Raw genomic sequence first — 27,067 nt, forward strand, 5'->3', positions numbered from 1 at the left:
TCGTGAGGCTCCCCACTGGGTATTCGGACTCAGTAAATGCGACATGGGCCCCCCCCTCCCCCACCATGTGGACTCCTTATGGAGCTCCCCAAGAGATTTTGATACACAGAGTGCAGGACCTCTGCCTCAGATGCCCTAGTGAAATAATGCATGGAATTTTCTGGTGGGGCCGTGGCAGATGTGTTTCTAAGCAGCCTCAAAACCCCTTTTTGCAAGGTCTCCTTTGGAGTTATCCAAGATGGTGGTCTCTAAACTTTTCTGATCATGCATCTTTTTCGGTAAAGAAATTTTAAGCATGCCTCTCATCATATGTACACATGGTCTGCTGAACTAATATGGACATTATAAAATACAAAAAAAAAAGAGAAAATTATAAAGGATAGATTAAATATTAGCACATAGAACTCCCATTATCTTTCCTTCTTATATTTTCTCCTAATACCAAATGGATTGTCTTGAATATCCCTGAAGCTCATTGACTGATTGGGAACCAGTGATCTAGGGAATCGTAAATCAAGATACCGGGGAGACCCTCATGGCCAAGCAATGATTCAGGACAGCTATTTTGGGGGAAGAAGGGATAACCTGTCTGACATACACAATCTATCTGGGAGGTTCTCTTTTCCTTTCCTGACTCTCCTTCAAGGATAAAGCTTGAAAAGAGGAACCTGGGTGCAGGGCCACCTGGAGGCCCCCCAGGGTGAGCCACCTCACCTTGGCAAGTTTGCTACCACCTGGCGGCTGAGCTGGGGACCTATCAGTGTCCCCAAGTGGCTGAGACTTTAGAGGGCCGACTCACACACCAACTGAACTCACAAGAGACAGATACATAAACCGGACTCTACAACTGTTCATTCTTAAGAGACCGTGGAAGGCAGGGGTGGGCTGAAGCTTCCTTCTGGTGCCGTCACTCCTAGCTCCATTGGCAACAAACGATCCAGAAATCCAAAGCGGTCACCAGAGTCTCGCTGGTGTGAGTAGGGTGGTCGGTGGGAAGGATCACCGACTGTGAGCAGCCACCTGCCTGGCGAGAGCAGGGTTCATTCCCCCAGGGTCTCCACGCGTAGGGCTGGGTAAGTCCAGGGGACTTCTCACTTCTCGGTGATTTTCTCCATCATTTTGGTTGGCCATCAGTTTCCCTTTACTTACCCTGTCTCCGTGCAGAGTACAGTACAATTAAGTAGCTTGTGCTCATTAATGAGCAAAAATCCAGGCCCTGTCTCTCAGGGCACACCGGGCCACCTTACTTTACCGCCTGGGCTGGAGAATCCTCCAACGTCGATGAGGCAATTGCCCATTTTTCTCTCCCAACAGCGCTAACACCCTCATTTCTAAGTTCCGTCACCCACGGTGGGTCATCAGCACCCCCAGCTCACACTGCCCTCTCCCTACATTGGAGGGGTCTCCCCCTCCCCCTCCAGGTCCCCCTCCAGCTTTGTTTTCTTTTGTCATCCTCTGCCAGGGTGGGGAGGAAGAGGCAGAGGGACCCAGGGCATTTTGTCCAAACTCTGGTAGAAATGGGTCTGCCTCCACCTCTCCCAGATTTTGAGAACTTTCAGAATGTGGCTCTCAAGATTTGGCCCCCTCCAGGAGTATATTTTAGGAAGGTTTAAATTAAATATATTTAGGTCTTGCCAAAAAGGCAAGTGGCTAGGAGGTGGAGGAACTTTTGTAGTCCTAGCTCTGTCTCTGGGCTCCCACCATTCAGGCGGAGGAACGTTACGGGGTCCCCCTGCCTGGCCCGGAGCAGGAGAGCTGACCCAGGCCCCATGAATGTGGACAGACACCTGCCGACGATCAGCGCGGTCTCTGATCTGTGTGGCTCCCAGCCTTCAGGCGACTGTCCCCCTGGAGGACCCGTCTTAACTCTGTGTGTAGTGTGTGGGCAGAGCTCTTGACGAATTTATAAAGGAGAATTATTTCTTAACCTGCTGGACCCCAGAGCCCTCTCTTAAAAGACTTTCTAGCAGGCAACCAAAGACAAAAAAAAAAAGTCACAAATGGAAGTAAAATTGATCATTGAGGCTACAAAGGCACCCCAGGGCGGGGATGGCTTCTTTATTTTTTTAAATTTAAATCCAAGTTGGTTAACATTTAGTTTAATAATGGCTTCAGGAATAGAATTTAGTGATTCATCCCCTATATATAACACCCGGTGCTCATCCCAACAAGCGTCCCCCTAATGCCCATCCCCCATTTAGCCCATCCCCCCACCCAACACCCCCTCAGCAACAAAAATACAGTTTGTTCTCTGTATTTAAGAGTCTCTTATGGTTTGTCTCCCTCTGTGTTTTTACCTTATTTTTGCTTCCCTTCCCTTATGTTCAGCTATCTTGTCTCAAATTCCACATATGCGTGAAATCATTTTGCTTAGCAGAATACACTCTAGTTCCATCCATGTTGTTGCAAATGGCAAGATTTCATTGTTTTTGATCGCCGAGTAGTATTCCATTGTATGTATACACCACGTTTTCTTTATCCATTCATCAGTCAATGGACACTTGGGCTCTTTCCATCCTTTGACTATTGTCAATAGCGCTGCTATAAATATCGGGGTGCATGTGCCCCTTCGAATCAGCATTTTTGTACCCTTGGATAAATACCTACTAGTGCAATTGCTGGCTCGTAGGGTAGCTCGATTTTTAATTTGTCGAGGACCCTCCACACCGTTTTCCAGAGTGGCTGTACCAGTTTGCATTCCCAGCAACAGTGCAAGATTCCTCTCTCTGAGAGTGTCAGATACCATAATTTTGAGGGTTTACATGTCATTTCATCTTTAAAAATGACTGTATTATTATTAATAAATAATATCTTATTATGGTTTCAGCACTTCTTATTATCAGCTGTAGAACCCTTGTTTTTACAGACGAGAGGTGAAATAGTCTGCCCAAAGCTACATGGCCAGTCATTGACGGTGCCGGGATTTGAACCCAGGCCCAGATACTGGCCTGTGCTCTCTTTGATGGCAACTCTTCCTCTCTCACTGCTCTGACTCATGCTCAATAAATATTTGCTGGATGGCTAACGGACTGCAATAAGCCAAACAATTTAAATAAACAATTGGCCGTAGATGAAAAAATGAGCATAAATACGGTTCACAAGCGTAAACGGCGAAAGACATTTATGGATTTCCATTCGACCAAGGACACACACGGGGTTCTGTCTAAGCAGAAGTCAGAGCAAGGTGAGGAACGGGAAATCCCTTGACATCCATGGATCTGGTCGTTACCAAAACCTCGTAAAAAAGATGTCATTTTTTAAAAGATCATCCCGTACTAAATGCAGGATTCTGGCACGTGCAGAGGACATCCGTGGGAAAAATTGGTGAAACCCGAATGGAATCCGGATGTATAGTTGTTAGTCACATACCAATGTTGGACAAATGGTCTGTGGTTAATACAAGACTAACATTAGTGGAAACAGTGAAGTTGTATGTGGGCACTCGCTGTACTATTTTTGCTACTTTTCCACACATCCAAGATTATTCCAAAATAAGGAGCTTATTCAAAGCACGTAATGGCATAGCGAGGCCCCGAGAATGATTTGAGAGTGAGATGCGGATCTGCACTCAGTATGTAAGTATGTGTCCTCGAAACCCAGATGACCGGAGCGAGGGTGGCAAACTGAGACGCTTTCGGGGGCCAGGCGAGGAACTGTGGGTGAGCGGGGCAGACCGGCTGCACGTCCTGCAACACATGTTCCCTCTAGAAAGAAACAGCCACCCTCAGGCCAGAGCCGACGGTCACCAAGCAAGAATTCGGGCCCCGTAGAGCCAGCTTCTCCCACTTTTCAAAAGAAGCCGGAAATCTGGACCTCTGCTCAAACCCTCCTTACTTATTACTTAAAGATGGCTCCGATAACAAAAATCACCCTCTTCGCATAAGTAAAAACCGTCTGCAGGACAGATACACCCTGTGGCCACCATTTCGCCATTGTCTGACCCAAGCATTTTAAAAATACTCCTGGAAATTAAAACACAGATATCTCTTGACCACGGGCCCGGGGGGCGTCCCCTCTGCTCTTTAACGGGCTTTAGGTCTTTTCGGGGCACAAAGGTGAGGGTTTTCTTGTTTTCTTGATAACATTACACTCGAATGGCTCTCACGGGTACAGGATCCATACTAAGCACTTTCTCTTGGGCACAGTTAAACCTTCCTGAGGATACTGCCCAGGAGCTGCTGACATTCCGACATGTTTAAGTCCATGGCCTTCGGCAGGGGAGAGATTTCTCCAAGTCTGGCCCTTTAAGACAAGTGATTTGGGCTAAAAGTCATTACGATGAAACTCTTTTTTTTCCAATGTGTGTATACAAGACAGTAGCTCTGTTTGTACCCTGCATATGAGTCACTTTTGCTAATGTAGTTAGTTTTAAATTAATCTCAGTACTGAAAAGCAGTTGTTCCCAAATGTGGCTGCTTATCAGAATCCCATGAGGAATGCCTTAAAAATTCACATTCCCAAGACCAGACATCCAGAGGTTTTGACTCAGGAGGTCGATACCAGGGCCCAGGAAGCTAGCTGGCTCTATCTATTATCTATTATCTATCATCTATCTATCTATCTATCCATCCATTTATCTATCTATCCATCCATCCATTTATCTATCTATATGTCTATCTATCACCTATCTTCTTATATATATATATCCATTTATCTATCTTCTTATCTTCAATGTATCTATCCATTTATCTATCTACCATCTATCTGCCTATCCATCTATCTATCTATCTGTCTGTCTATCCATCTATCTATCCATCCATCCATCCATCTATCATCTATCTTCTTATATATCTATCCATTTATCTATCTTCCTATCATCAATGTATCTATCTATTTATCTATCTACCATCTATCTGCCTATCCATCTATCTATCTGTCTATCCATCTATGCATCCATCCATCCATCCATCCATCTATCCATCTATCATCTACCTTTTTAAGTTCCTTAAGGAATTCTAATGGTAAACCATGTTTGGGAACCACCGGTATGTGGTATGGAATGTTTGGGCCCCAGCTGTGCACTTTGCACGTGGGTGGTACAAAGGAATGTTTGTCTTTTTTACGTAGAGTATATACAACAGGAGCTTCCACACAGCACTTTTTATGAGGAGGATCAGTCTCTCATTTCCTGCAGCCCTTGCTGTCTTGGGGCTGAGGGGCAGCATGGAGGCTAACGGTCAAGCCCTCCATGGAATGTGAAGGGTGTGAGTGTGAGGTCAGAAATCTTACTTCCAGGCCTGGATTTGTCACTTAGTAGCTATGGGACCCCAGACATGCCAGTTTCTTTCCCTTCTCAGGTTCAGTAAAGCACTGACATTGGAAGTCCTGAATAGAGAAAGGAAGAGAGGCACCTGCTAGCCAGGTAATCAGGTAACAGGAAATCTGTCAAATGTGGTAGTGCTGTAGTGTCCCAAGGTGACAGCCATGCACGTGGAAATCTATCCATCAGGCAAAACATAATCTGATGTTTATAGATGATGATAGACACATCATAATCTATATAGGAGAATTCATCCATCCATTCATCCATTCACTCAATTCATGTTTGTTTTCTGAACGTCTGGCCACGAGTCAGGTGGAGGGGTGCATCAGTAACGAAGACCACACTGGCCCTCAAGACATCCCATGTGTAGCCAACGAGACAAACTGGAAGGTCAACTATTTAGCAGTAGGATAAGAGCTACCATAAAGTCACACACAGAAGAGTGGGAAACGTTGCCTCTTCCCAGTGCGGTCCTCGTGACAGTGTTGTTGGTTTTCATTTGCAGGTTGGCAAAGTCAACGCTGGTCCTCATTCCTTTGTTGGGCGTTCACGAGATTCTCTTCTCTTTCATCACTGACGATCAAGTCGAAGGATTTTCAAAACTTATACGACTCTTCATTCAGTTGACTCTGAGCTCCTTCCATGTAAGTAGGCGTCTGAACCAGGATTCCTGTGCTGTGGTGAAAACAAAATGCTCTTGACCCCAGCAGTCTCAGAATTGAGAAAGCCCACGGATGTAAATGAAGCCGTAGTGCCAGTGGGCTCTATGAGAGGGCCTTTGGCACTGGAAGAGTGGGCGGACCAAAAGCATTGCCTTGATCCTGCCAGCGTGACTCAGTGACTAAGAAGCAAAAAGTGCTCTGTTTCCTGGGCGGTAAGAGTTGGTGTATCTCACAACCATATTAACCGTGAGTATCAACGCGAAGCCTTTCATTAAGTGTCTATTTTTGCTGGATTCTCCGCAGGGCACTGTACGAAACGAACGTTGTTTATGCTTCAGGTGACACACTCAGAATATAACACCACTTGGTAGGAACCAGTGAGTTGAGACCAGGAGGCTCTTGAACCTAGACAGACATGTCAGGATGTGTCAGATGGGGCTGAAACGAGAGCCAAAAGGCCAGCCGTGGTTCCTTCACCTGGATATTTTGGGTATCCATTCCTTAAATGGGCTATTCATTACCCCGTAGCTCACAACAGTGATGATTTTTATTATTTCTCATTATTCTGGGGACCAGGATTCCAGGTGGGGCACAGTTGGGATGGCTCACCTCTGCTCCATGCGTGTCGCCCGGGGCTGGAACTTCCAAGATGCTTCGCCACTCATATGTCTGGTGCCTGAACCGGGAAGGCTCACGTGGCTGGAGTGGCTTCATTTGGGTCGAATTTCTGGGGCTTCATTTCTCACTGCCAGCTACATTCCTCAGTTCCGTATCGTCTTAGGGCTTCTCTCTCACTACATGTTCTTTTTCCGTGGTCCTCCTTGCAGGAAAGCTGGAACTTCTTACGTGGCAGTTCAGGGCTCCCAAGGGCACAAAAACAGGGACTTCCAGGCCTTTTATATGCCTAAGCCTGACACTTCCAGTGCGTTTTAACACTTAAAGCAAATCCCAGACCCAGCCTGGACTGAAGGGGAGGAGACCACACAGGGGCACCGATACTGAGAGGCATGGCTCGGTAGCCAAGGCCATGGATGCAAGTGACCACCATAAGTAGTGTTGGCAGCAGAGGTCCCATAGAGTGGTAACCTCAGGACTAATCATTCTAAAATGCTAATATAGGGCAGGACTTCTGGAATGGAGAAGAGAGGCTCGTGGCACATACCCTCCCCCAAAAGCAACAATAAAATTGGAGCACCGTGGAATCCGGCCAAAGGCATACAAAAGGTTGGGAAGGGTTTACTCAAGAAAAATGACTGAAGCTGAGTGAGAACAGTGGGGTCTGTTGGTTTAGCCTCGAGTGTGTTTGTTCTCCAACCTCGTCTCTGTCAGTAAGGAACTTCACTGCAGAGAGGGGCTGACCCAATGTAGATCAATCGGAAAGCGGAAAAAGCCCACACCCCTGGCCATTGTCAGATACAACAGTGATCTCAGTGGCAAACGATCGAGGAATGACAATATCATAGGCTGACATGGTGGTCCTAACTGGGACGAGAAACAGCCTGGTGAGCTAGCCAGAATTCTAACAGGGGGATCTGAGGAATGAAACACCTGTCATGAGCCTTGATCAGCTTCTACATATCTCTCTGGGGGCTGGAGGCTTGTGTACATGGACAAGGTTGTACACACACTCGGGAGAGACCAGAGAGGATATCGACACGTTGCTGGCTGAGTTCCCACACACACACACCCAGTAGACACAGGAGGTGGAAAATAAAAGCCACGGAAGACTTATAAACCGTCTAAACTTGGAACTGGCCCCCCAGGCCACACACAGATCCGTTGTCAAAGGGTGTGGAAGCTTTCTTGGCTTAAGGTGGGTGAGCACAACTTCTGACCAATCAGTGAGTAGTCGGGGCCAGGAGGCCAGGCTTACACACAAAACCAAAAGTTTTTGAAAGGAGCACAGACATCAGTGGCTGTGTGCCCCAGGGGAGAAAGATGTCACAGAACTGGCGGTCCAGGCAAATTACTAAACAAACAAAACACCAGCAACCACCCAGGGAGTGGGGAGTAGGGAACCAGATTCCTGAGCTGCTACAATATATGATCTAAAACTTCCAGTTTTGAACACAAAAAGGAAAGTACGGAAACAGGAAAGTATGACACGTACTCAGGAAAAAGAAAATCAGTCCATAGCAACTTGCTGAGAATTCTCTTAGACAAAGACTTCAAAGAAGCTATTATAAATATGTTCGGGGGTGACTGGCTGGCTCAGTTCGTAGAGCATGCAACTTTCAGTCTCAGGGTTGTGCGTTTGAGCCCCACATTGGGGCTAGCGATTAATTAAAAATAGAATCTTTAAAAAATATATGTTCAAAGGATTGGAAGAAACCATGTTTAAGAAGTAAATGTATGTATGATGACAAAGATGTATCGATCAGGAAATCTCAGCACAGAGAGAGAAATGATAAGATAAGAACCAATCTGGGGCACCTGGGTGGCGGAGTCGAGGGAGTGTCTGACTCTTGATCTCCGCTCAGATCATGATCTCACAGTCTGTGGGTTCGAGCCCCGTGTCGGGCTCTGTGCTGACAGCTCGGAGCCTGGAGCCTGCTTCGGATTCTGTGTCTCCCTCTCGCTCTGCCCCTCCCCCACTCGCACTCTAACTCTGTCTCTCAAAAATGAATAAACGTTAAAAAAATTTTTAATAACAAAAAAATTATATATATATATAATTTTTTAATAACAAAAAAATTATATATATATATATATATATATATATATATATATATATATATATAAATAAAGAACCAATCTGGAAAAATTCCGGAGTTGAAAAGTACAATAATGGAAATTTCACTTGAGAGGCTTGATGTCAGATTCAGACGCCCCCCAATCCCTGCATCACAGTCTTTTTTTTTTTTTTAATTTTTTTAAGGTTTATTCATTTTTCAGAGACAGAGACAGAGTGTGAGTGGGCTAGGGGCAGAAAGAGAGGGAGACACAGAACCCGAAGCGGGCTCCAGGCTCCGAGCCGTCAGCACAGAGCCCGACGCGGGGCTCGAACCCACGAACCGCGAGATCGTGACCTGAGCCGAAGTCGGACGCTGAACCAGCTGAACCACTGAGGCACCCCTCTGCATCGCAGTCTTAAAGCCACTGCCACCAGGTGGAGCCAGGTGCTAAGATTCCAGGACGGAGCAGGGAGAATGTGCCAGCCCACTGCAGGCTCACCAAAGGCCAGGGACACAGCCTGGGGCATGCCGTCTGGGCAGCTGGATGATGGCTCCTCTCTCCTGTTAGAGCTGTGGCTCTGAGCTGAGACAGGACCCATTGCTAACCTTTTTTTTTTTTTTTTTTCATTATGAAACCATGTTTAAGTTATTTCAATCTTTTGGGGGATTTCAACGGCTAAGCTTTAATAATTTGGGGTTTTATGTTGTTCAGTTTAATCTTCTTTAAAAGGTAATCCCAGGGGCGCCTGGGTGGCTCAGTCTGTTAAAGCATCCGACTTCAGCTCAGGGCATGATCTTGCAATTCGTGGGTTCGAGCCCCGCGTCGGGCTCCGTGCTGACAGCTCGGAGCCTGGAGCCTGCTTCGGATTCTGTGTCTCCCTCTCTCTCTCTGCCCCTCCCCTGCTTGCACTCGGTCTCTGTCTCTCAAAAATAAATAAAAGAATTTTTTAAAAAAGGTAATCCCAAATTAGAAACATCAACAACAAAGCAAGAAGCGACAGCTGTTCTGTCAGTTAGTATTTGATGGTCTTTCTTCCTCTGAGGGCTCAATTGGTCATATGAACCAGGGATCTCACACACTCAAGGCCGTCTGAAGACCAGACAGCCATGGGGAGCTATGGAAGATTTTGAGGAAGAATCAGCCTATCAGACCCGTCTGGCAAGGGAGCCATCATTTGCTATGTGGCAAACTACCCCAAAACTTCATGGCTTAAAGCAAGGAACCGTGTTATCTTTAATGAATCTATAAGCTGGGCCACCTGGACTCAGCAGGGTGATACTTTGGATACATGCAGGTTTTGAACGGGGCTGAGCACATCTGAAAGCTCGGTTGGGTCAGAACATCCAAAATGACCCATTCACGTAGCTGGACGTTGACACGGTCTGTTGGCTGGGGCTCCGAGGAGGCTCTTAATCACAGAACTTCAGCTCTCCTCCGTGTATCTTGGGCATCTCCTAACCGGGCAGCCGGCCTCTCAGAGCATCCCCAAAGCAAATGTTCTAAGAGGGAGAAAGTAGACACTTCCAACCCTCCTAAGGTGTAGGCTTGGAAATCCCAGGATATCTCTTCCACCATGTTGTACTGGCAGAAAGAGTCACAAGGTCATCCCAGATTCGAGGGGAGGGGACAAACCAGGTCTAACACTTCCTGTGAGCGGTAGCATATGCCTACAGGGAAGGGAGAGATCTTTGGGACCATTTCTAGACACTGGCCACCACGCTGGATCCTTTGGTCCTGCAGCTGGAGCTCTGCCCTTCACCCTGCACCTGCTGAGGGACGTGAGGAACCAGGGTGGCCCTGCAGACTGGGGCAGGAAGCACACTGAGAGGGTCTGTGCATGCGCAGAGACTTCCCTCCTTCTGAGCACCCCTGCACGGCTCCCCTCCCTGTGGCCAGGCAGAAGTGAGAGTGTGGGTGGGCAGAGGTGTGGGAGCAAATCCGGTGGGTCCCATCTCAGTGCATCGGCAGGAATTGGCATGAACCTAGCAGCTGCTTGGAGGGTCCTTCACTCTTCCGAGTGCTTATTTCTTTTCTTTTTTTAAATTTTTTAATGTTTATCTATTTTTGAGAGACAGAGAGAGTAGGGGGAGAGAGAGAGAGAGGGAGTGAGGGAGGGGCGGGAAGAGACAGAGACACAGAATCGGAAGCAGGCTCCAGGCTCTGAGCTGTCAGCACAGAGCCCGACGCGGGGCTTGAACCCACAGACTGTGAGATCATGACCTGAGCCGAAGTCAGAAGCTCAACCGACCGAGCCATCTAGGCGCCCCCAAGCGTCCATCTTTAGGGAGTTTCACCTTCAAGGGATCTTTGGGAAGACTGCCCAGTGGTGGTCACATTGGGAGTGAGCATTGTCTCTTCTGTGGGACCACTCCCTTCTCACTTGCTTTATCTGGAAGGAGAGTTAACTGGATGCCAGGAGGCTCCTAAAATGGTGACCCAAGAACCCGAAGACGTGAAGGACACGTTTGTGATGTGGAATCCTATTTTAGCCAAGTCATTTGTGAGAATTCTAACACCCTTCTGATATCATATGTCCAGAGGCAAGCATGACCAGCCCTGCTAACTGCACCGGGCGGCTGTGAGCCTCCAATGAACTTGTGTGTTTGACAGTGATAAACTGGTCCCACTGTGCCCCTGTTTAGGAGCTATAGCCACGGAATATGGGGTGCATAAGAGAAAGAAAATCCCGCACTGACGGGCAGAGTCCAAAGTGACATCGGGATAGCCAGCATGCTAGACTTTTAGCTTCCATAAGAAAGCATAAAACCTTCCCCTCCCCCCCCCAACCAGGGCAACATGTTATAATTCCTTTACAATGTCAGCTCCTTTCCCAGTACCAGACCCTCCTTACCAGCCACTAGGGGTAAGAGAAATGTTCTCAACAGAGATGGGAGAGTCAGCCTGCCCTGTGACCTTCACTCTTCAGTTGGAAATGTGTCCTTTGCTTGTGAGTCCTGGCTTTTTACAAGGTTCCTCCCATAAACACTCAAGTGCTTGGGTCCTGCACACGTATGGAGGTCCAGTATTTCAGACACACGGTCCAGGCCCCCTAGACCCTCATGTCATGGTGGGCGGGAAGCCGTGGCAGGGAGCTCAGCTCGGGTGGTTATCACATGAGGAAGCATAGGAGTCAGAAAATGCTGGAAGACCAACATGAGCTCGAGTAGCCTTGATTCCAGACCTCTGGCAGTTGAGCAGTGAATCCAGAAAAATTTTCCAACATCCAGTCAGTATCCCTGTACTGAGACTTCCCCAACAGAGATGTTCTGGAAAGGGAAGTGCTGTGTGAAGGTGGCCTATTGTTTTTACTGGGACCCTTGTGTCCACCATTCTTTTTTTCCTTTAATGTTTACTTATTTATTTTGAGAGGGGGAGGAACAGAGAGATAGGGAGAGAGAGAGAATCCCAAGCAGGCTCTGCACTGTCAGCACAGAGCCTGATGCAGGGCTCGAACCCATGAACCATGAGATCATGACCTAAGCCGAAGTCAAGACTCAGATGCTTAACCAACAGAGCCACCCAGGGGCCCCCACAATTCTTTACAAATGACTAGGGAGACAACAGAAAGGAAACTGTCCTGTCCTATTTTAGAAATCGTCTGACATTGTACAAGGCAAGACTCCTGTAGGAGTAAGTTACAGAAATCTAACTCATTCATTCATTCACTCACTCACTCATTCACATATTCCTTTTATGGATATGATTGAGCTCCTCTCATGTGCCAGACATTTGTTTCCAGTGCTGGGGATCTGGCTGTGAAAAGATTCCAGCCTTGCTGGGGCAGGGGCAGGGAAGGACAGATAATAGCCAAGTTGACTGGCAAGTAACAATATAATTCTCGGGCCACAAAGAATATAAACTAGAGAGCCCACAGCTCTGGTGATATTTGAGCTAACACCTGGATTTTGAGAAGCCAGTTAGGCAGAGAGTTGAGAGAAGAAGGGTCCAGAAGACAGAAAGTGTGAAAGGACCTCAGTAGGGAATGAGTCATGCTAGTCAGTCTCCAATATGGCCCCCAAGGATCGTCTCCTCCTGGTGCTCACGGCCCCGCAGAGTCCCCGTTCGTATGGAATAGGGTTGACCTTTGTGACCGTATTGTAGGCATGAAGTTGTGTGTGGCTTTGGAGGCCACGTCATCAAGGGGTTGTAGTTTCTATTTTGCTCCCTTGGATCAACCCCCACTCTGGGGGAAGCCAGCCCCTGTGTCATGAGGACATTCAAGCAGCTCTGTGGGGGAGACTGAGGCCTCCTACCACCCACCGGCACCAACGTGCCAGGCGTGTGAGCCATCTTGGAAGCAAGTCAAGCCTTCAGAAGACTAAGGCTCCATCCAACATCTTGACCGTAACTTGAACGGTGACCCTGAGCCAAATACCCAGCTTAGCCACTGTCAGATTCTTGGCCCAAAGTAAGTATGTGAGGTGATAAATCTTTACTGTTTTGATCCACCAAGTTATATGGCAACAGGTAACTAATACATTAGCTTGAGATGCTGGAGGGAACCAGAAGGCCGGTGTGGCTGGAAAACAGTGGTTAAGGGTAAACAGGGCACAAGATCAAGTCAGCGACACAGACACAGAGCCCAGGTCGCCTTTAGTCCCTTCTGTGGTGAGGAGCTATTATTTTATCTAGGCGTGATGAGAAACCACTGGCATGAAATGATCTATCTTTTCTTTATTTTTTAATTTTTTTTTACATTTATTATTTTTGAGAGACAAAGCACTAGTCAGGGAGGGATAGAGAGAGAGGGAGACACAGAATCCAAAGCAGGCTCCAGGCTCCGAGCTGTCAGCACAGAACCCGACGTGGGGCTCGAACCCACGGACCGTGAGATCATGACCTGAGCTGAAGTCGGACGCCCAACTGACTGAGCCACCCAGGCACCCCTATCTTTTCTTTTTTTAAAAAAAAAATTTTTAATGTTTATTTAGTTTTGAGTGAGAGAGAGAAGAGTGTGAGTGGGGGAGGGGCAGAGAGAGAGAGAGAGAGAGAGAGAGAGACAATCTGAAGAAGGCTCCAGGCTCTGAACTGTCAGCCCAGAGCCCGACATGGGGCTCAAACTCACAAACGTTGAGATCATGACCTGAGCTGAAGTTGGATGCCCAACCCACTGAGCCACCCAGGCGCCCCAATCTACCTTTCGAAAACAAATGTTCTGACAAGAGAAGGGGATATTTCTTATCTCACATAAGTGAAAGTTTCAGCATCAGGCATAGCTGGAGCCAGGTACGCCAACAAAAATTGTAAATCTTACCATCTCCAGCCTCTGCTTTTCTCTCTGTTGGCATCATCCTTGGACAGGCCCCCTCCATGCAGCTGGGTAGATACTCATGAGCATCTCCAGGCTTCCTTGGACAGGATACAGTTGGCAAACACAGGGAAGAGAGTTGAACCCTTTTTTCCGTTCCCAGTGAAAAGAACTCAGTTGGCCCTGTTTGGGCCCTATGCCCATTTGGGCTGGTTTATTGTGGTGATGACCATCCTGGAACGTGGGGACCGTGACTGGCAGCCTTCCCAGAAGCCCGGGGAATAGGGGAGGGTGAGCTGCCAAAAGGAAAGAATGAAATTCAGGCCCAAAACAGCCGAGGCTCACTGTGGGCAAGTAGACGTGGGACGGCGGTCTTGTACAATATTTGTACAACTGGATGAAGAATATAGGGTCTTTGGGATTCCATCGTCATTCACCTGTAAGCATCTAAGCGAACATCTGGGCTGATGTGAGGGGTGGGGGTCAAAGTGAGAAGAGACCCCCACGAAATCCAGGTTAACATAACCCGGATGACGACCTCTGGTTAGTGCTAGCATTGTGATCGTCTGCCTCTTCTGGAAGCTCCCAGGACTGGCGGGCCCTTGGGCTTTCCAGGGGACTCTCGGACACCTTTGACTGAGTCAAACCTCTCACCGCCTCCTCCTTTTGTTACAGGGATTGCTCGTGGCTTTGCAGTACTGCTTTGCCAATGGAGAGGTACGTCTCCGGAGCGGCCAGCCAGGTTCCGGAGAGGGCGGGGTTGGCCTCCTGCTGTCCCCCCTGGAGGTGGCGGGTCGTGTGATGGTGCCGTGGGGTGGGGTGGGTGCAGTGCCGGGCACGTATTGGGACAAATTTGTACTCTGAGCACCCAGCAGGGGGAGCAGGAGGCAGCTGAGACCAGTGGGAAAAGGTGTTGGGATGAGTGAAAAGCTCAGAACCCAACCCTGAGTCAATCAGGGCACCGTAGCTATTTGAGCCTCAGTTTTCTCATCTGTACATTGGGAATAATATCTGTCCCTGCCCTATAGTATTGCCCTGGGCTTGCTGAGCTCCTGGGAAAAGCCCCACACCTGGTAACTATGATGGCTTTTCTTATTAATATTATTGCAAGCCTTGGAAAGGGGCTCGAAAGGAGGAGGGCAGGGGCCAGACGGTTCTCTCTCGGCTTTAGGAGTTGGTGGAATTTCCAGGCCCCCTTTCACCCACTAGAATGGGAGCTTCTCGACAGCAAAACCCGCTTCCCCCTCCCTGTTCATTGCTGCTGCCTCTGTCTTCGCGAGGGGGCACCTTGCCCGCCAGGCACGTGTCCTGTGCTGCCTTGACACAGTCCTTTCCAGAACACCGTATCTCAAAGCTCTGCCCCCTCGCCCCACTGTCCTGCTCAGCGTCCTGTGCTTCCCAGTTTCTTCTGTCTGCTCATCATCCCCAGTTAGGAGGTAAGTGTCCCAGCGGCGACACGTAGGAGCCATGCAGTAAATAATCACCGAGAGGACACACACACACACACACACACACACACACACACACGGCAGAGTGACTCCAGGGCAGTGACCCGCCCTCTCTCCCCTCCACCCCCACCCCGGCAGGTGAAGGCTGAGCTGCGCAAGCACTGGGTCCGCTTCCTGCTCGCCCGCCACTCCGGCTGCAGGGCCTGGGCCCTGGAGAAGAACTTCCGATTCCTGGGGAAATGTCCCAAGAAGCTGTCCCAGGCAGACGGCAAGGGGACGCTCCAGAAGCCGCAGCCCTCGCCGGGCGGTGGGCAGCTCCTGCACCTGGCCATGCAGGGCCTGGGGGGGCTGGGCGCTCGGCCGCCGCGGGGACACGGGGCCTGGCCCCGGGGCAGCAGCCTGTCCGAGAGCAGCGAGGGAGACTTCACCCTGACCCACACCATGGAGGAGATTCTGGAAGAGAGCGAGATCTAGGCTGGAGGCCCACCGCCCTGGCTCTGCTCCCCGAGAGCACGGTTCAGAGTCACCGGTCTTCCCCACGCACCCCGGCCACTTTGGCATCAAGTTCACGTCCCAGTCTTGCATGCTGGAGACCTTGAGGGGAGCGTGATCCGGAGGCTGAGCGGGGTCCGGGCCATTAGAGTCAGGCTCAGCGACTGAATGCATAAGTCAAGGGGCTGAAGGAAAACCACAGGAGGAACGGCCTAGAGAAACGCGTGTTCATTCCCTGGAGTGTCGCTTTTAGAGAGTGCAAAATGCATGTGTACGTGGGCGGGTACGTTGCCAGGGGACCAGATACAGCCACGCAACAGGGGGAGGGACGGTATGGTATTTATCAAGGCGGGTTGCCAGACTTAGGAGTTCAAATACATAACAGTCAGTTACATTTGCATTTCAGATACATGAATAATCGTATTGTAGCAGTATTCCCCTTTATCTGCAACTCAGATGAAGTCCTGCATCCTGTATTTTATTTGGCAACTGCATTGTCAAGGATGCTTTGCAACACGGGTGGGGACAAGGGTGAGGCAGGTGAAGAACGCAGTTTGGGTACAAGATTTCGGACAGTCCTGGGAAAAACACCTCGATTGTCACGATCAGTGATATTTTAACACGACATTAAAAAAATAAACTATAATCCGCAAGCTACAGTGGATGGGCCCTTTATAAACATAACTTTTTATCAGAACCGGGGCCAGGCTGAGAGTGAGGTCAGTTCCTACAAAGGCGGGGTCTGATCCTGACTTCATTGACTATTCTGCTCGTCATGGACTTTTTAATATTCGTTTCTATTTTTAAACGATTGCCCCAAAATATTATTTATCTTGGCGATTGAGGTTTTCTTGGCACTTTCCCCAGGACAGACGAGGGCATAACAAAGCAAAGGGGTATTCGTGGGGGGGCGGGGTCCAGATTTTCCAGAGTTCAGTCATTAAAATACACATCCTCCTAATATCTCCTTGCTCTCAATGTCTCTGACTTTCCTCGTCCTAGAAAGCTGGGGTCCCAGCACAGCTGGACCAGAGTAGGCACTCAGCACACGTTCATCGGTGACACAGGACAGAAATGTCCTGGGATCATCAGATGCGGGTGAGTCACCCGGGATCCGGCCTCGAATAGAGGGAACTTTTCTTTCCCCAAAGCATCTGTAAATATGTCCTGCCCTGTCTTCACTCCGCAAATGGCGTGCATGTGGGCGCGTGCACGCACACTCACACACACACACACACACACACACACACACACACATGCACACACACACACACAGCTTGCTCTTGTCTTGCTAAACATTAAAATAACAAGTTTATTTAATTTGGTTTGTATGTGGTCGATTCTTTGACATGTGTTTCTTACTGGTGCCTTGAAGGACCCAGTGAGCTGTTCTTAGGTAGAAGTGGAAGAAACAGGGGGCACCCGGGTGGCTCAGTCAGTTAGGCAGCCGGCTTCGGCTCAGGTCATGATCTCACGGTTCATGAGTTCAAGCCCCGCGTCGGGCTCTGTGCTGACAGCTCAGAGCCTGGAGCCTGTTTCAGATTCTGTGTCTCCCTCTCCCTCTCTCTCTGCCCCTCCCCTGCTTGCATTCTGTCTCTCAAAAATGAAGAAACGTTAAAAAAAAAATTTAAAAAAAAAAGAAGTAGAAGAAAGGGCTGTGGCATTAAGCCTCCTCGGGGACCAAGAGGAGTGGGCAGAAGGGTAGGGGACAGAGGTCAGAGGTCAGTGGTCAAGAGGGCGGGCAGCAAGTGTCTTCCCTCACCTAGACCACCCCGTAGGTCATTCACTTTGCTTGTTGCTTTGAAGGTCTGGCCTAGTGGGTCTCAATCCTGGCATGACAATTACCTGAGGAAATTTCTAGAAACACTGATGGCCGGGGCCTGAGCCAGAGATTCTGACGAAATTGGTCTGAATGAGCCTGGACACAGGTATTTTTTAGAAGTTCTTGAGTGATTCTGTTTTTTACTGTGGGTAAATATATATAACACCGAATTTGCCACTCGAACCACTTTTAAGTCTATAGTTCAGTGGCATTAAGTGCATTCACACTGTTGTCCAGCCATCCCTGCCGTCCGTCTCCAGAACTTTCTCACCTTCCCAAACGGAAACTCTGCGCCCATTAAACAATAACCCCCCATCTTCCCACCCCAGCCCCTGGCACAACCATTCTACCTCCTGTCTCTGAACGTGACGACTCTAGGTACATTAATTATATCAGCGGAATCACGGTATTTGTCTTTTGGTGACTGGCTTACCTCGCTCAGCATAATGTCCTCAAGGCTCATCCATGTTGCAGCATGTACTAGAATTTCATTCATTCTTTTTTGTTTATTTTTGAGAGAGAGAGAGAGCGCGCGAGAGAGCAGGGGAGGAACAGAGAGATAGGGAGACACAGGATCCAAAGCAGGCTCCAGGCTCTGAGCCCTCAGCACAGAGCCCGATGTGGGGCTCGAACTCACGGACCGTGAGATCATGACCTGAGCCGAAGTTGGACGCTGAACCGACTGAGCCACCCGGGCGCCCCAAATTTCATTCTTTCTTATGACAGAATAATATTCCATTGTACGGCTATTTTTTCGATCCATTCATCGGTTGATGGACGCCTGGGTTGCTTCCCCATTTTAGCCACTGTCGAATCATGCTGTGTCAGCATGGCGGTGAGAAGGGGTCTGCTTGGGTCTCTGTTTTCAATTCTTTGGATAGATGCTTAGGAGAACGGCTGGATCATATGATCATTCTGTTTAACCAAGCTGAGGAATGGCCAAGCTGTTCTCCGAAACTGCACCATTTTATAGTCCCACCAACCAAGCACAAGGGTTCCAATTTATCCACATCCTTGCCAACACCTACTTTCTATTTTTTTGATAATCGCCATCCTAACAGGTATGGGGTGGTAGCTGGAGTGGTTTTAATTTGCATTTTTGTTTTGTTTTGTTTTTATTTTTGAGAGAGAGTGTGCGAGCACCTGTGAGTGGGGGGAAGGGGCAAAGAGAGAATCTCATTGTAGGCTCTACACTCAACACAGAGCCCCACCCGGGGCTTGATCTCACAACCATGAGATCATGACCTGAGCCGAAATCGATGTCCTGGGTGGACGCTTAACCAGAGGAGCCACCCAGGTGCCCTATCTCCTTTTCAATTCAAGTGACATGGGTGCCCTGACTTCAGAGAGAAGTGAAAAGCCCCCAACCTGACTCCCCAACAAATCAGATTCACTCGTGGAGGGCTGGGGGCGGGGTGGGGGTTGGCGAAGGAACCCTGAAGCCCTTTGGCTGTACCCTTGGGCTACCCTGAGCTGGGCCCAAGGTCCTTCTTCTCCCCTTGAGCTGGCTCCTACTTGTCTCATACTGGAGGGGCGTCTTAGGCAGGTGATTCTAACAATAACCCCTTCCCTGACCCTCTGGAGCAGCCGGCCCCTCCTGCCCCTGCTGTGCGGGTCTCCACGGTAACCTCACCACCTGGAACAGCTTGTTGGAGGCCCACAGGGCACCCCCTGCAGCCCTCCATCTGCCAGAGAGCAGGGCAATGCTTGCTCCCCTCCCCTCACCCCTCCCCACCCTGGCGGGTGTCTGCAACGGCCATACATCCTGGTCTGGGAGGCTGAGACGACAGAAATCATTCCTTCTCCCAGTTCAAGAACGACCAGTCAGCTGTGTGCCCAGCTCCTCTCGCATTTATTGGAACCTGCTTACCCAGCAAACCACAAAGGAGCTTACACGGTGGTGGGGGGGAGTGGGGGAGGGTTGGTAGGACTCCAGCGACCCAATCCTGGGATTATCACGGAGGCCCCAAGGGGCGGGCAAGGGAGAGGAGGTGGCTGGGAGGAACGGGAGGGACGCTAAGGCCTGGGAAACCCCCTTGGCCCCTGGGGAGGTGTGCGCATGCCCGGGTTTCTGTGCGCGGCAGGGGAAGGGCTGCGCAGTTGGCATCAGGGTTTCTTCTCCTTTAACTTTTCCTTCACTTTTTGAGGCTCAAATTGGATCAGTCGCAGGATTTCCTTATTGGCCAGGGTCCCCTCGATGAACTCTTCCTCCGTGAGTTTGTCTGTGGGCGAAGGGGGGAAAAAGAGTGCCGTCAGGCTCGGCTGTTTCAAGCTGCGGCCGAGCTGACGCCGGCCAGCGCGCCCCGTGCGGACGTTATCCAATATGAAAACACGGAGTATCTGCGCCCCCCGAGGGTGCCGCCCCCCAGAGACCCAGCTCCTCCCCGGGGCGCCCTGGGCCTCTCGGTGATCCTCCAGGGTGCATTCCGGTGCCTCGACTCTTCTGGCGGGTTATTAAATATTTAGAATATTGCCCTAGCCCCCAAGCTTCAAGCCCTGGGGGGGACTTCTGGGAGACTGAGCAAAGCAAACAGTATCCCTGTCAGAAGGAGGAAACAGCATCCACCCAGGGAGTGAGGAGTGACAAGTGAGGGGTCCAAACGTGGTTCCCTGGGAGAGCCTGGCTCGCGGAGAGGTCTCTCTGTCCCCCTCCCAGTGCTCGGGCTGTGGCAGTGCCACTGTGCTTGGGGCTGAGGTCGCTGCAGCTCCTGGTCTGATGGGGAAGGCAGTCCCGTGTTGAAAAACCTCTGGAAGGAGGAGCTTCTTTCTGCTTACGTTTCTGTGCACAGCACCTGCTACATGCAAAGCTCGGCTGAACTGAACTGGGTTTCCATTGGCCTATGTTCCGCGCCTTCTGGAAATCCTTAGTGCCTTCCCGGGTTAGGATTCAGGGTGATTCTCTGCACAGGTCTGGGTCGTGAAATTTGGGTTTTAAAGGCTCAGCTGCCCCATCAGCCTCACACAGAGCTTGAAACTTCCACAGTCAGAGCCCAACTGTGGAGTGAGGCATTCATTGTCTCCAGTGGGGCCATCCAGAACCAGCCCCCGAACACCACCGCCTCCTGTGACCGTGATGTTCACCTGGGTCAGTTTTCAGGTAGAACAGGGGACCCCACACAAGGCAGACCTGAGCGATGTGCCAGATGGGGTTAAAGAGCCAGTGGGGGTGGGGGTGGGGTGCCTGGACGGCCCAGTCGGTTGAACCTCGACTTTGGCTCAGGTCGTGATCTCATGGATTGTGGGTTCGAGCCCCGCGTCAGGCTGACAGCTCGGAGCCTGGAGCCTGCTTTGGATTCTGTGTCTCCCTCTCTCTCTCTCTCTGCCTCTCCCCCGCTTGTGCTCTCTCTCAAAAATAAGTAAACAAAAAATTTACCAAAAAAGAAAGAAAATCAGGTGATGAGGTCCCAGCGGGCCCCAGTGGGCCTGCAGCAATCAGCAGGAAGCCATCAGACCACTATTTGCCAGTCCCTGTCACGTAGTAGGCCTACTGTCCCCTTCTGTCCCTTCACCATCCGGGCCCCCGTGGCCACGTGACTTTGCAGCCCCCGCCTGAAGCCACTCTCTGCCGTACCTGCCTCTGCCGGTGCCACCTTCTCTGCAGTCTGGTGGCATTCCCGGCCTCCTCTGCCTCCTTCCTCCCCGAGCCCGGCCTGCCTGGGCCCTTCCTCAGCAAATCCCTTGCAATCTACTCTAAATCGAATTCCATCTTCTCCGGGACCCAGACTGACTCCCTAGAGTAAAACCAGGTAAGCCGAGATCCCACTTACCGGGGACTCGATGCTAATACGGCCGGAGACTGAGCCGAAGTCGGCCGGCCCTGTCCTAACCTTGCAGACAGCATCCTTAAGACCGAGTAAAGCACGCCCAAGCGTCTAAGGCGGATAAGCAGCCCGTTTAAACAGAAAGCTGCTTTGTAGTTCCTCTAAACCTGCCGCTGCGTCCGCTTGGCTTAGGAGCTGCTGGCCTTTCCACCACTCCGAGGGCGGCTGAGGCTGGCGACAGAAGATGTCCTTCACAGGCGCCCCACCATCCAGAGCCTTCCCTCGGCCCCAGAGAGCTCAGGCAGCCATGGAGCTGGGCGAGCCAGGGGCGTGTGGTGGCATTCCCCATCAGCAGCTTCTGTTCCAGGGCGGGAGCAGAGCTGGGCCCTGCTGACTGCTCTGCTGACCCCCCTCCAGGCCCCCCCCCCAGGCCCCCAGACGGCCCTGCAGTGCATGCTGGGATGGGGTGTCCCCTGCCCCCGACCCCAGACCCCCAGACTGCCCTGCAGTGCATGCTGGGATGAGTGTCCCCTGGCCCCGACCCCAGGCCCCCAGACGGCCCTGCAGTGCATGCTGGGATGGAGTGTCCCCCGGCCCCGACCCCAGGCCTTCAGTCAGCCCTGCAGTGCATGCTGGGATGGAGTGTCCCCCGGCCCCGACCCCAGGCCCTCAGTCAGCCCTGCAGTGCCTGCTGGGATGGGGTGGCCCCTGCCCCCGACCCCAGGCCCCCAGACTGCCCTGCAGTGCATGCTGGGTTGAGATGTCCCCTGCCCCTGTCCCCAAGCCCCCAGACAGCCCTGCAGTGCATGCTGGGATGGGGTGTCCCCTGCCCCCGACCCCAGGCCCCCAGACTGTCCTGCAGTGCATGCCAGGATGAGTGTCCCCCGGCCCCGACCCCAGGCCCTCAGTCAGCCCTGCAGTGCATGCCAGGATGAGTGTCCCCCGGCCCCGACCCCAGACCCTCAGTCAGCCCTGCAGTGCATGCTGGGATGGGGTGTCCCCTGCCCGCAACTCCAAGCCCCCAGACAGCCCTGCCATGCATGCTGGGATGAGGTGTCCCTGGTCCTATCTGGGCACTGGCCCCCAGAAGGATCACTCTCGGGGTCTCCAGGAAACAACTCGTGACTGTAAAACCACAGGCTATGAAGGGGAGGGAATTCACCATCGTCTTTCTTTCCAAAGAACCCCCAGATCTTCTCGGTTCGCTTCTCTGGGGTGTTTTCATCCTCTGGAAGGTTCTTCACGTCCTCGGGACTGATCATTTTGAAAATAGCCTGCACCAAATAAAGACGAAGGTCTCATCAGAAGGAGAAGCAGAAGCCTGTGTGCTCCCCCCCTCCCCCCCCCACCGGGGCCAAGCATCCTCTATGGCAGAGACTGAAAGGCAGATGTCCAGGCCCCGGGCTGCCCTGCTGAACCAGAATTCACGGGAGTGGGGTTGGGGTGTCTCCACCTCTGAGATCCTCAGAAGGGACAGGGAACATGGTGGTGAAGTGAAGAGGCTGTCGGTTATTTTCTCCCTCCTGTGCCTTTTGCATTTCCCGACCATGTAGGCACATTACTTTCATTTTATAAAAGGAAGAAGTTAAAAGCGTTGTGATGATAAGCCCACAGCAGCCCCCAGGTTGCAGTCTGGGATCCGCTACCTTGAGCCTTATGCCCGGAAGTTTTAGGATATCAAACGGCTTCTTCCGGGTCCATGTGGTACCTTGGTTGCCCAGCCGGGCTGGCCGCATGGTAAGAATTGGTGAGAAGTGTTGAACACTTCCCGTGCCACATTTCCAAACACCTTCATATGTTACCTTCACGACAACCTCACGAGGTGGGTGTCACTGGCCCCATTTTATGGGTGAAAAACTGAGATAAACTAGTGTGCTAAAAGTCTCCCGGCCAGAAGCAGAGGAGCAGAGATTCCAACCCAGCAGTTTGGTTCTAGAATCTCCGCTTGGAGGGCATCCCAGAGGCTGGAGAAGGGAGAGGGGAGTGTCAACAAGAACATTCCAAAGCCCCCACCTCCACCCCCACCCCCACCCCCACCCCCACCCCACCCAGGACACAGGAAGCCTCTCATTTATGCTTCCGCTCAGGGGGGGGGATCCAGAGAAAGATTTAGATTTAGGCTCCAGGATCCTTCTCGCCTCCCTCTACTCGAGCTAGTAAAGGAGCTCGATGTGTGACGTAGGACAAAGCAGGGCCCGTGACAGGGAGGGGAGACCTGGGCAGGTCTCCCTGGGCTCTGCCAGCTCTGGGTTACTAGGATTCCACCAGCTCAGTAAGTCCAGGCCTGGAGGGCAGGCAGGCGTGTTGGGTGGGAGTGGGGGGCACCTTGGAGACACCGAGGCAGGGGCAGTAAGCCTGGGAAACTGGCCTGGAGGGAAGGTCAAAAGCTTTGGGAAGTCTCCTCCCAAGTCCCCCCTCTCCCCCGTCCCTCCGCTTGCAAGCTGTAGCAAGAGAAGCAAAAATCCACTCCAGGCAGGAGCCTGGCTGGCAGCACTCAGGGCCTAGGGGGGCCCAGCAAGTGTGGGTGGGGGGCTCCCTGAACGCCTCTCTCTGTCCTGAGCCGGGGCGACCATGTGCAGGCCCAACTGCTAAACACCGGCCACAATGCCCGTCTGCCCCACCTTGCTTCTAACTCCGAGGACAGACCGCCAGGGGCTCAGTGAAGGAACAGGCCTTACCCCGGGCCCCAGAGATTTTTTCCAAGGCCACGAGAGCTGGGATTAGAACCCATAACTTGGGCCTCCCAGGGCAGCGGCCGCGCGATCGAGTGAATTGCAGAACCCGGGCACCACCTTGCACGGCCTCAGCGGCTGGCTGCTACCCCTCCCCCTCTCCCTCTTTCCCTCCCTTCTTTCTTCCCCTCCCCCCCTCCCTCCCCTCCCTCCTCCTCTTCCTCAAGGAGCAACCAACTTGCAGGCCACGGCTGGGCCTGACCCCCTCTAGGTGGTTCTGAGGACGCGGTCCCTGTCCCAGGCCACCTGCCAATCCAGGGGAGCTGTCTGTGGGTGGTGCCCGGGTGCCAGTGAGGTTCCCGCCCTGACCGGGAGGCCCAAGCAGAGTCTGCTGCCCGCGGCCCGCCCTCTTGGCTACTTGGTTTATGGTCTCTCCCTAATCAGGGGGTGGGCCGTGCAAACGAAAACAAGATTACAAATGCACCAAAAAAATGAAATAAAAGCCGGAGACATTCTCCCCTCTCGCCAGGCACGGAATTAGGGAAATAAAGCAAGGATGTGGGGTAAGTGAGGGGGGACTAAAAAGATTTAGGGAAAAGATACCAAGTGAAGAGCACCTCAAATGACATCATACGGAAAAAATAGAAGCATCCGAATTGCCCAAAAATATAGGGCTACTTATATATATTTTTATGGCACTTCCATTAAGATGGAATTTTAAGCAACTATTAAAAATGGTTTTGAAGAGGATCCATGGAGAGAGAAAACATAACAAAATCGTAACTGAAGAAAGTTCTGATAGAAATCATACATGGCTATGCCATAGTTCCTAAAATTATTTTTAAATATATAGAGATGAAGGGCTGGGAAGGCATATACCGATATGCTGACGGTCTCTCCCTCTGGATGATGGCATTAAAGGCAATTGCAATTGCTTTTAAGTTTCACCTATTAAATAGGACTATTCTCGAGACACCTAAATTATTTACAGCAAATGATGTGATGCTGGGCCAGTGCGGGCAGGAAGGAGAGTGTGTTTTCAGAAGCGCTGGCCAGCAAGGAGCCTGAAGACCCCTCGCTCAGTCCAGAGCACACGGTTGGGGAGGGGGGCGGTGGGTGTGAAAGCAGAGCCCCCCCACCCAACAGCCCGGGGTGAAGTGGCCTGTCCCAGGCTACGAAAGACCATGAGGACTGGAACCCAGACTTCACGTCCCTCAAAGCTGGCCTCCTTCTGCTGTGTGTTGGAAACATGTTACAGACTTAAAACTAATTCTGGAAGAAGCTGAGTATGTACCGTGGAAGGTTTGGAAACACATTTTAATGGAGGTTGGAAGGATGAATGGAAGGACACGTGGACAGAAGGGCAGATGGAAGGAAGGACAGAAGGAGGGAAGGGAGGAGGGAAGGAAAGAAAGAAAGAAGGAGGGAAGGAAGGAGGGAAGGAAGAAAGGAGGGAGGGAGGGAAGGAAGGAAAGGAAGAAGGAGGGAAAGAAGGAAGGAGGGAGGGAAGGAAGGAAAGAAAGAAGGAGGGAAGGAAGGGAGGAAGGAAGGAGGGAGGGAAGGAAGGAAAGAAGGAAGGAAGAAAGAGGAAAGGAAGGAGGGAAGGAAGGAAGAAAGAGGGAGGGAAGGAAGGAAAGAAGAAAGGAAGAAGGAGGAGGGAAGGAAGGAAGGAAAGAAAGAAGGAGGGAAGGAAGGGAGGAAGGAAAGAAAGAAGGAGGGAGGGAAGGAAGGAAAGAAGGAAGGAAAGAAGGAGGGAGGGAAGGAAGGAAAGAAGAAAGGAAGAAGGAGGGAGGGAAGGAAGGAAGGAAGGAAGAAGGAGAAAAGGAAGGAGGGAAGGAAGGAAGAAGGAGGGAGGGAAGGAGGGAAGGAAGGAAGGAAAGAAAGAAGGAGGGAAGGAAGGAAGGAAGGAAGAAGGAGGGAAGGAAAGAGGGAAGGAAGGAAGGAGGGAGGGAAGGAAAGAAGGAAAGAAAGAAGGAGGGAGGGAAGGAAGGAAAGAAAGGAGGGAAGGAAGGAAGGAAAGAAGGAGGGAAGGAAGGAAGGAAAGAAGAAAGGAAGAAGGAGGGAGGGAAGGAAGGAAGGAAGGAAGGAAGGGAGAGAAGAAACCCTGGAGACCCCTCCTCCCGTGCACTCAGCACCCCTGAGCCCCAGAGCTGGGATCCCCGCTCCACCTGCCGGCCCGGCCCCCGTCGGGGCACCCCCACACCCCGGGGGCGGCAGCGGCGGCCGGGGCCCGGACCCCGCCCCCCAGGCCCGTGACCCCGGTCCCACCACGGGGCGCTGGAGACCGACCATGACGATCTCCAGCACTTCGTTCTTGCTGATGGCTCCGTTGCCGTCCACGTCGTAGAGGGAGAAGGCCCACTCCAGCTTCTGGTTGGTCTTGCCCGCGGAGGTCATGTGCAGGGCGATGACATACTCCTTGAAGTCCAGGGTGCCGTCGCTGTTGGCGTCGAAGCTTCGGAACACATGCTGGGCGTAGGCCTTGGGGTCTGCTTCGGGGAAGAACTTGGCGTAGATGCTCTGGAACTCCTGTCGCGTGATGCGGCCGCTGGGACAGTCCTTCAGGAAGGACTGGTACCAGGCACACAGCTCCTCCTCTGTGAACTTGGTGTTCAGCTGCAGCTCCTCCAGGATCTCCTTGGACAGGGCCCCGCTTTTGCTGTTCCCCATGGGTGAGGCCGGGCGGCTGGGTGGGAGCGACGCGGTCTCCTGGCTGCAGAGGCGGGTGCTGCTGGAGGCAGAGGAGAAGGTGCTGGCAGATGAGAGGCCGTGTGGCGGGTTCACCCCAGCACTGGGAGGGAGGAGGGGCCGGGATCGGGTGGGGGCGGGGTGCAAGCTCCAAGACCCCCCCCCCCCAACCAAGATTAAAATAAAGAGCTGACAGCAGGTGGCCAATCCATCTCGGCCTTCTGGGAGGACAGGGCAGGAGGTCAGAAACTTCAGAGCCAAAGCCTTGGCCTTCCCTGCTGCCCCTTGTCCGTCCCTCCGCCTCCTCTTCGACTCCAGCTTTCCAGAAGCCACGA

General features: G+C 51.6%; 2 protein-coding genes across 2 annotated transcripts in view; one reads left to right on the plus strand and one right to left on the minus strand.

Moving 5' to 3' along the window:
* GLP2R (glucagon like peptide 2 receptor) overlaps nt 1-17,843 on the plus strand; it is a 54,877-nt gene extending 37,034 nt beyond the window's left edge. The window contains exons 11-13 of the mRNA XM_060647257.3: nt 5,769-5,907; nt 14,525-14,566; nt 15,436-17,843. Of these exons, the coding sequence (XP_060503240.1) occupies nt 5,769-5,907; nt 14,525-14,566; nt 15,436-15,771 (517 nt within the window). The 3' untranslated portion in view covers nt 15,772-17,843. The remainder of the gene's footprint in view (nt 1-5,768; nt 5,908-14,524; nt 14,567-15,435) is intronic.
* Nucleotides 17,844-19,440: 1,597 nt separating this feature from the next.
* Nucleotides 19,441-26,844, minus strand: RCVRN (recoverin). The gene is made up of 3 exons (XM_060647277.3): nt 26,334-26,844; nt 22,535-22,646; nt 19,441-19,833 (listed from the first exon to the last, which is right to left on the minus strand). The coding sequence occupies exons 1-3, from the start codon at nt 26,712-26,714 to the stop codon at nt 19,718-19,720; spliced, it is 609 nt and encodes a 202-aa protein (XP_060503260.3). The 5' UTR covers nt 26,715-26,844; the 3' UTR covers nt 19,441-19,717.
* Between the last annotated feature and the right edge of the window lie 223 nt (nt 26,845-27,067).

Source organism: Panthera onca, chromosome E1, assembly GCF_046562875.1.
Source record: "Panthera onca isolate mPanOnc1 chromosome E1, mPanOnc1 haplotype 2, whole genome shotgun sequence".
NCBI lineage: Eukaryota > Metazoa > Chordata > Mammalia > Carnivora > Felidae > Panthera > Panthera onca.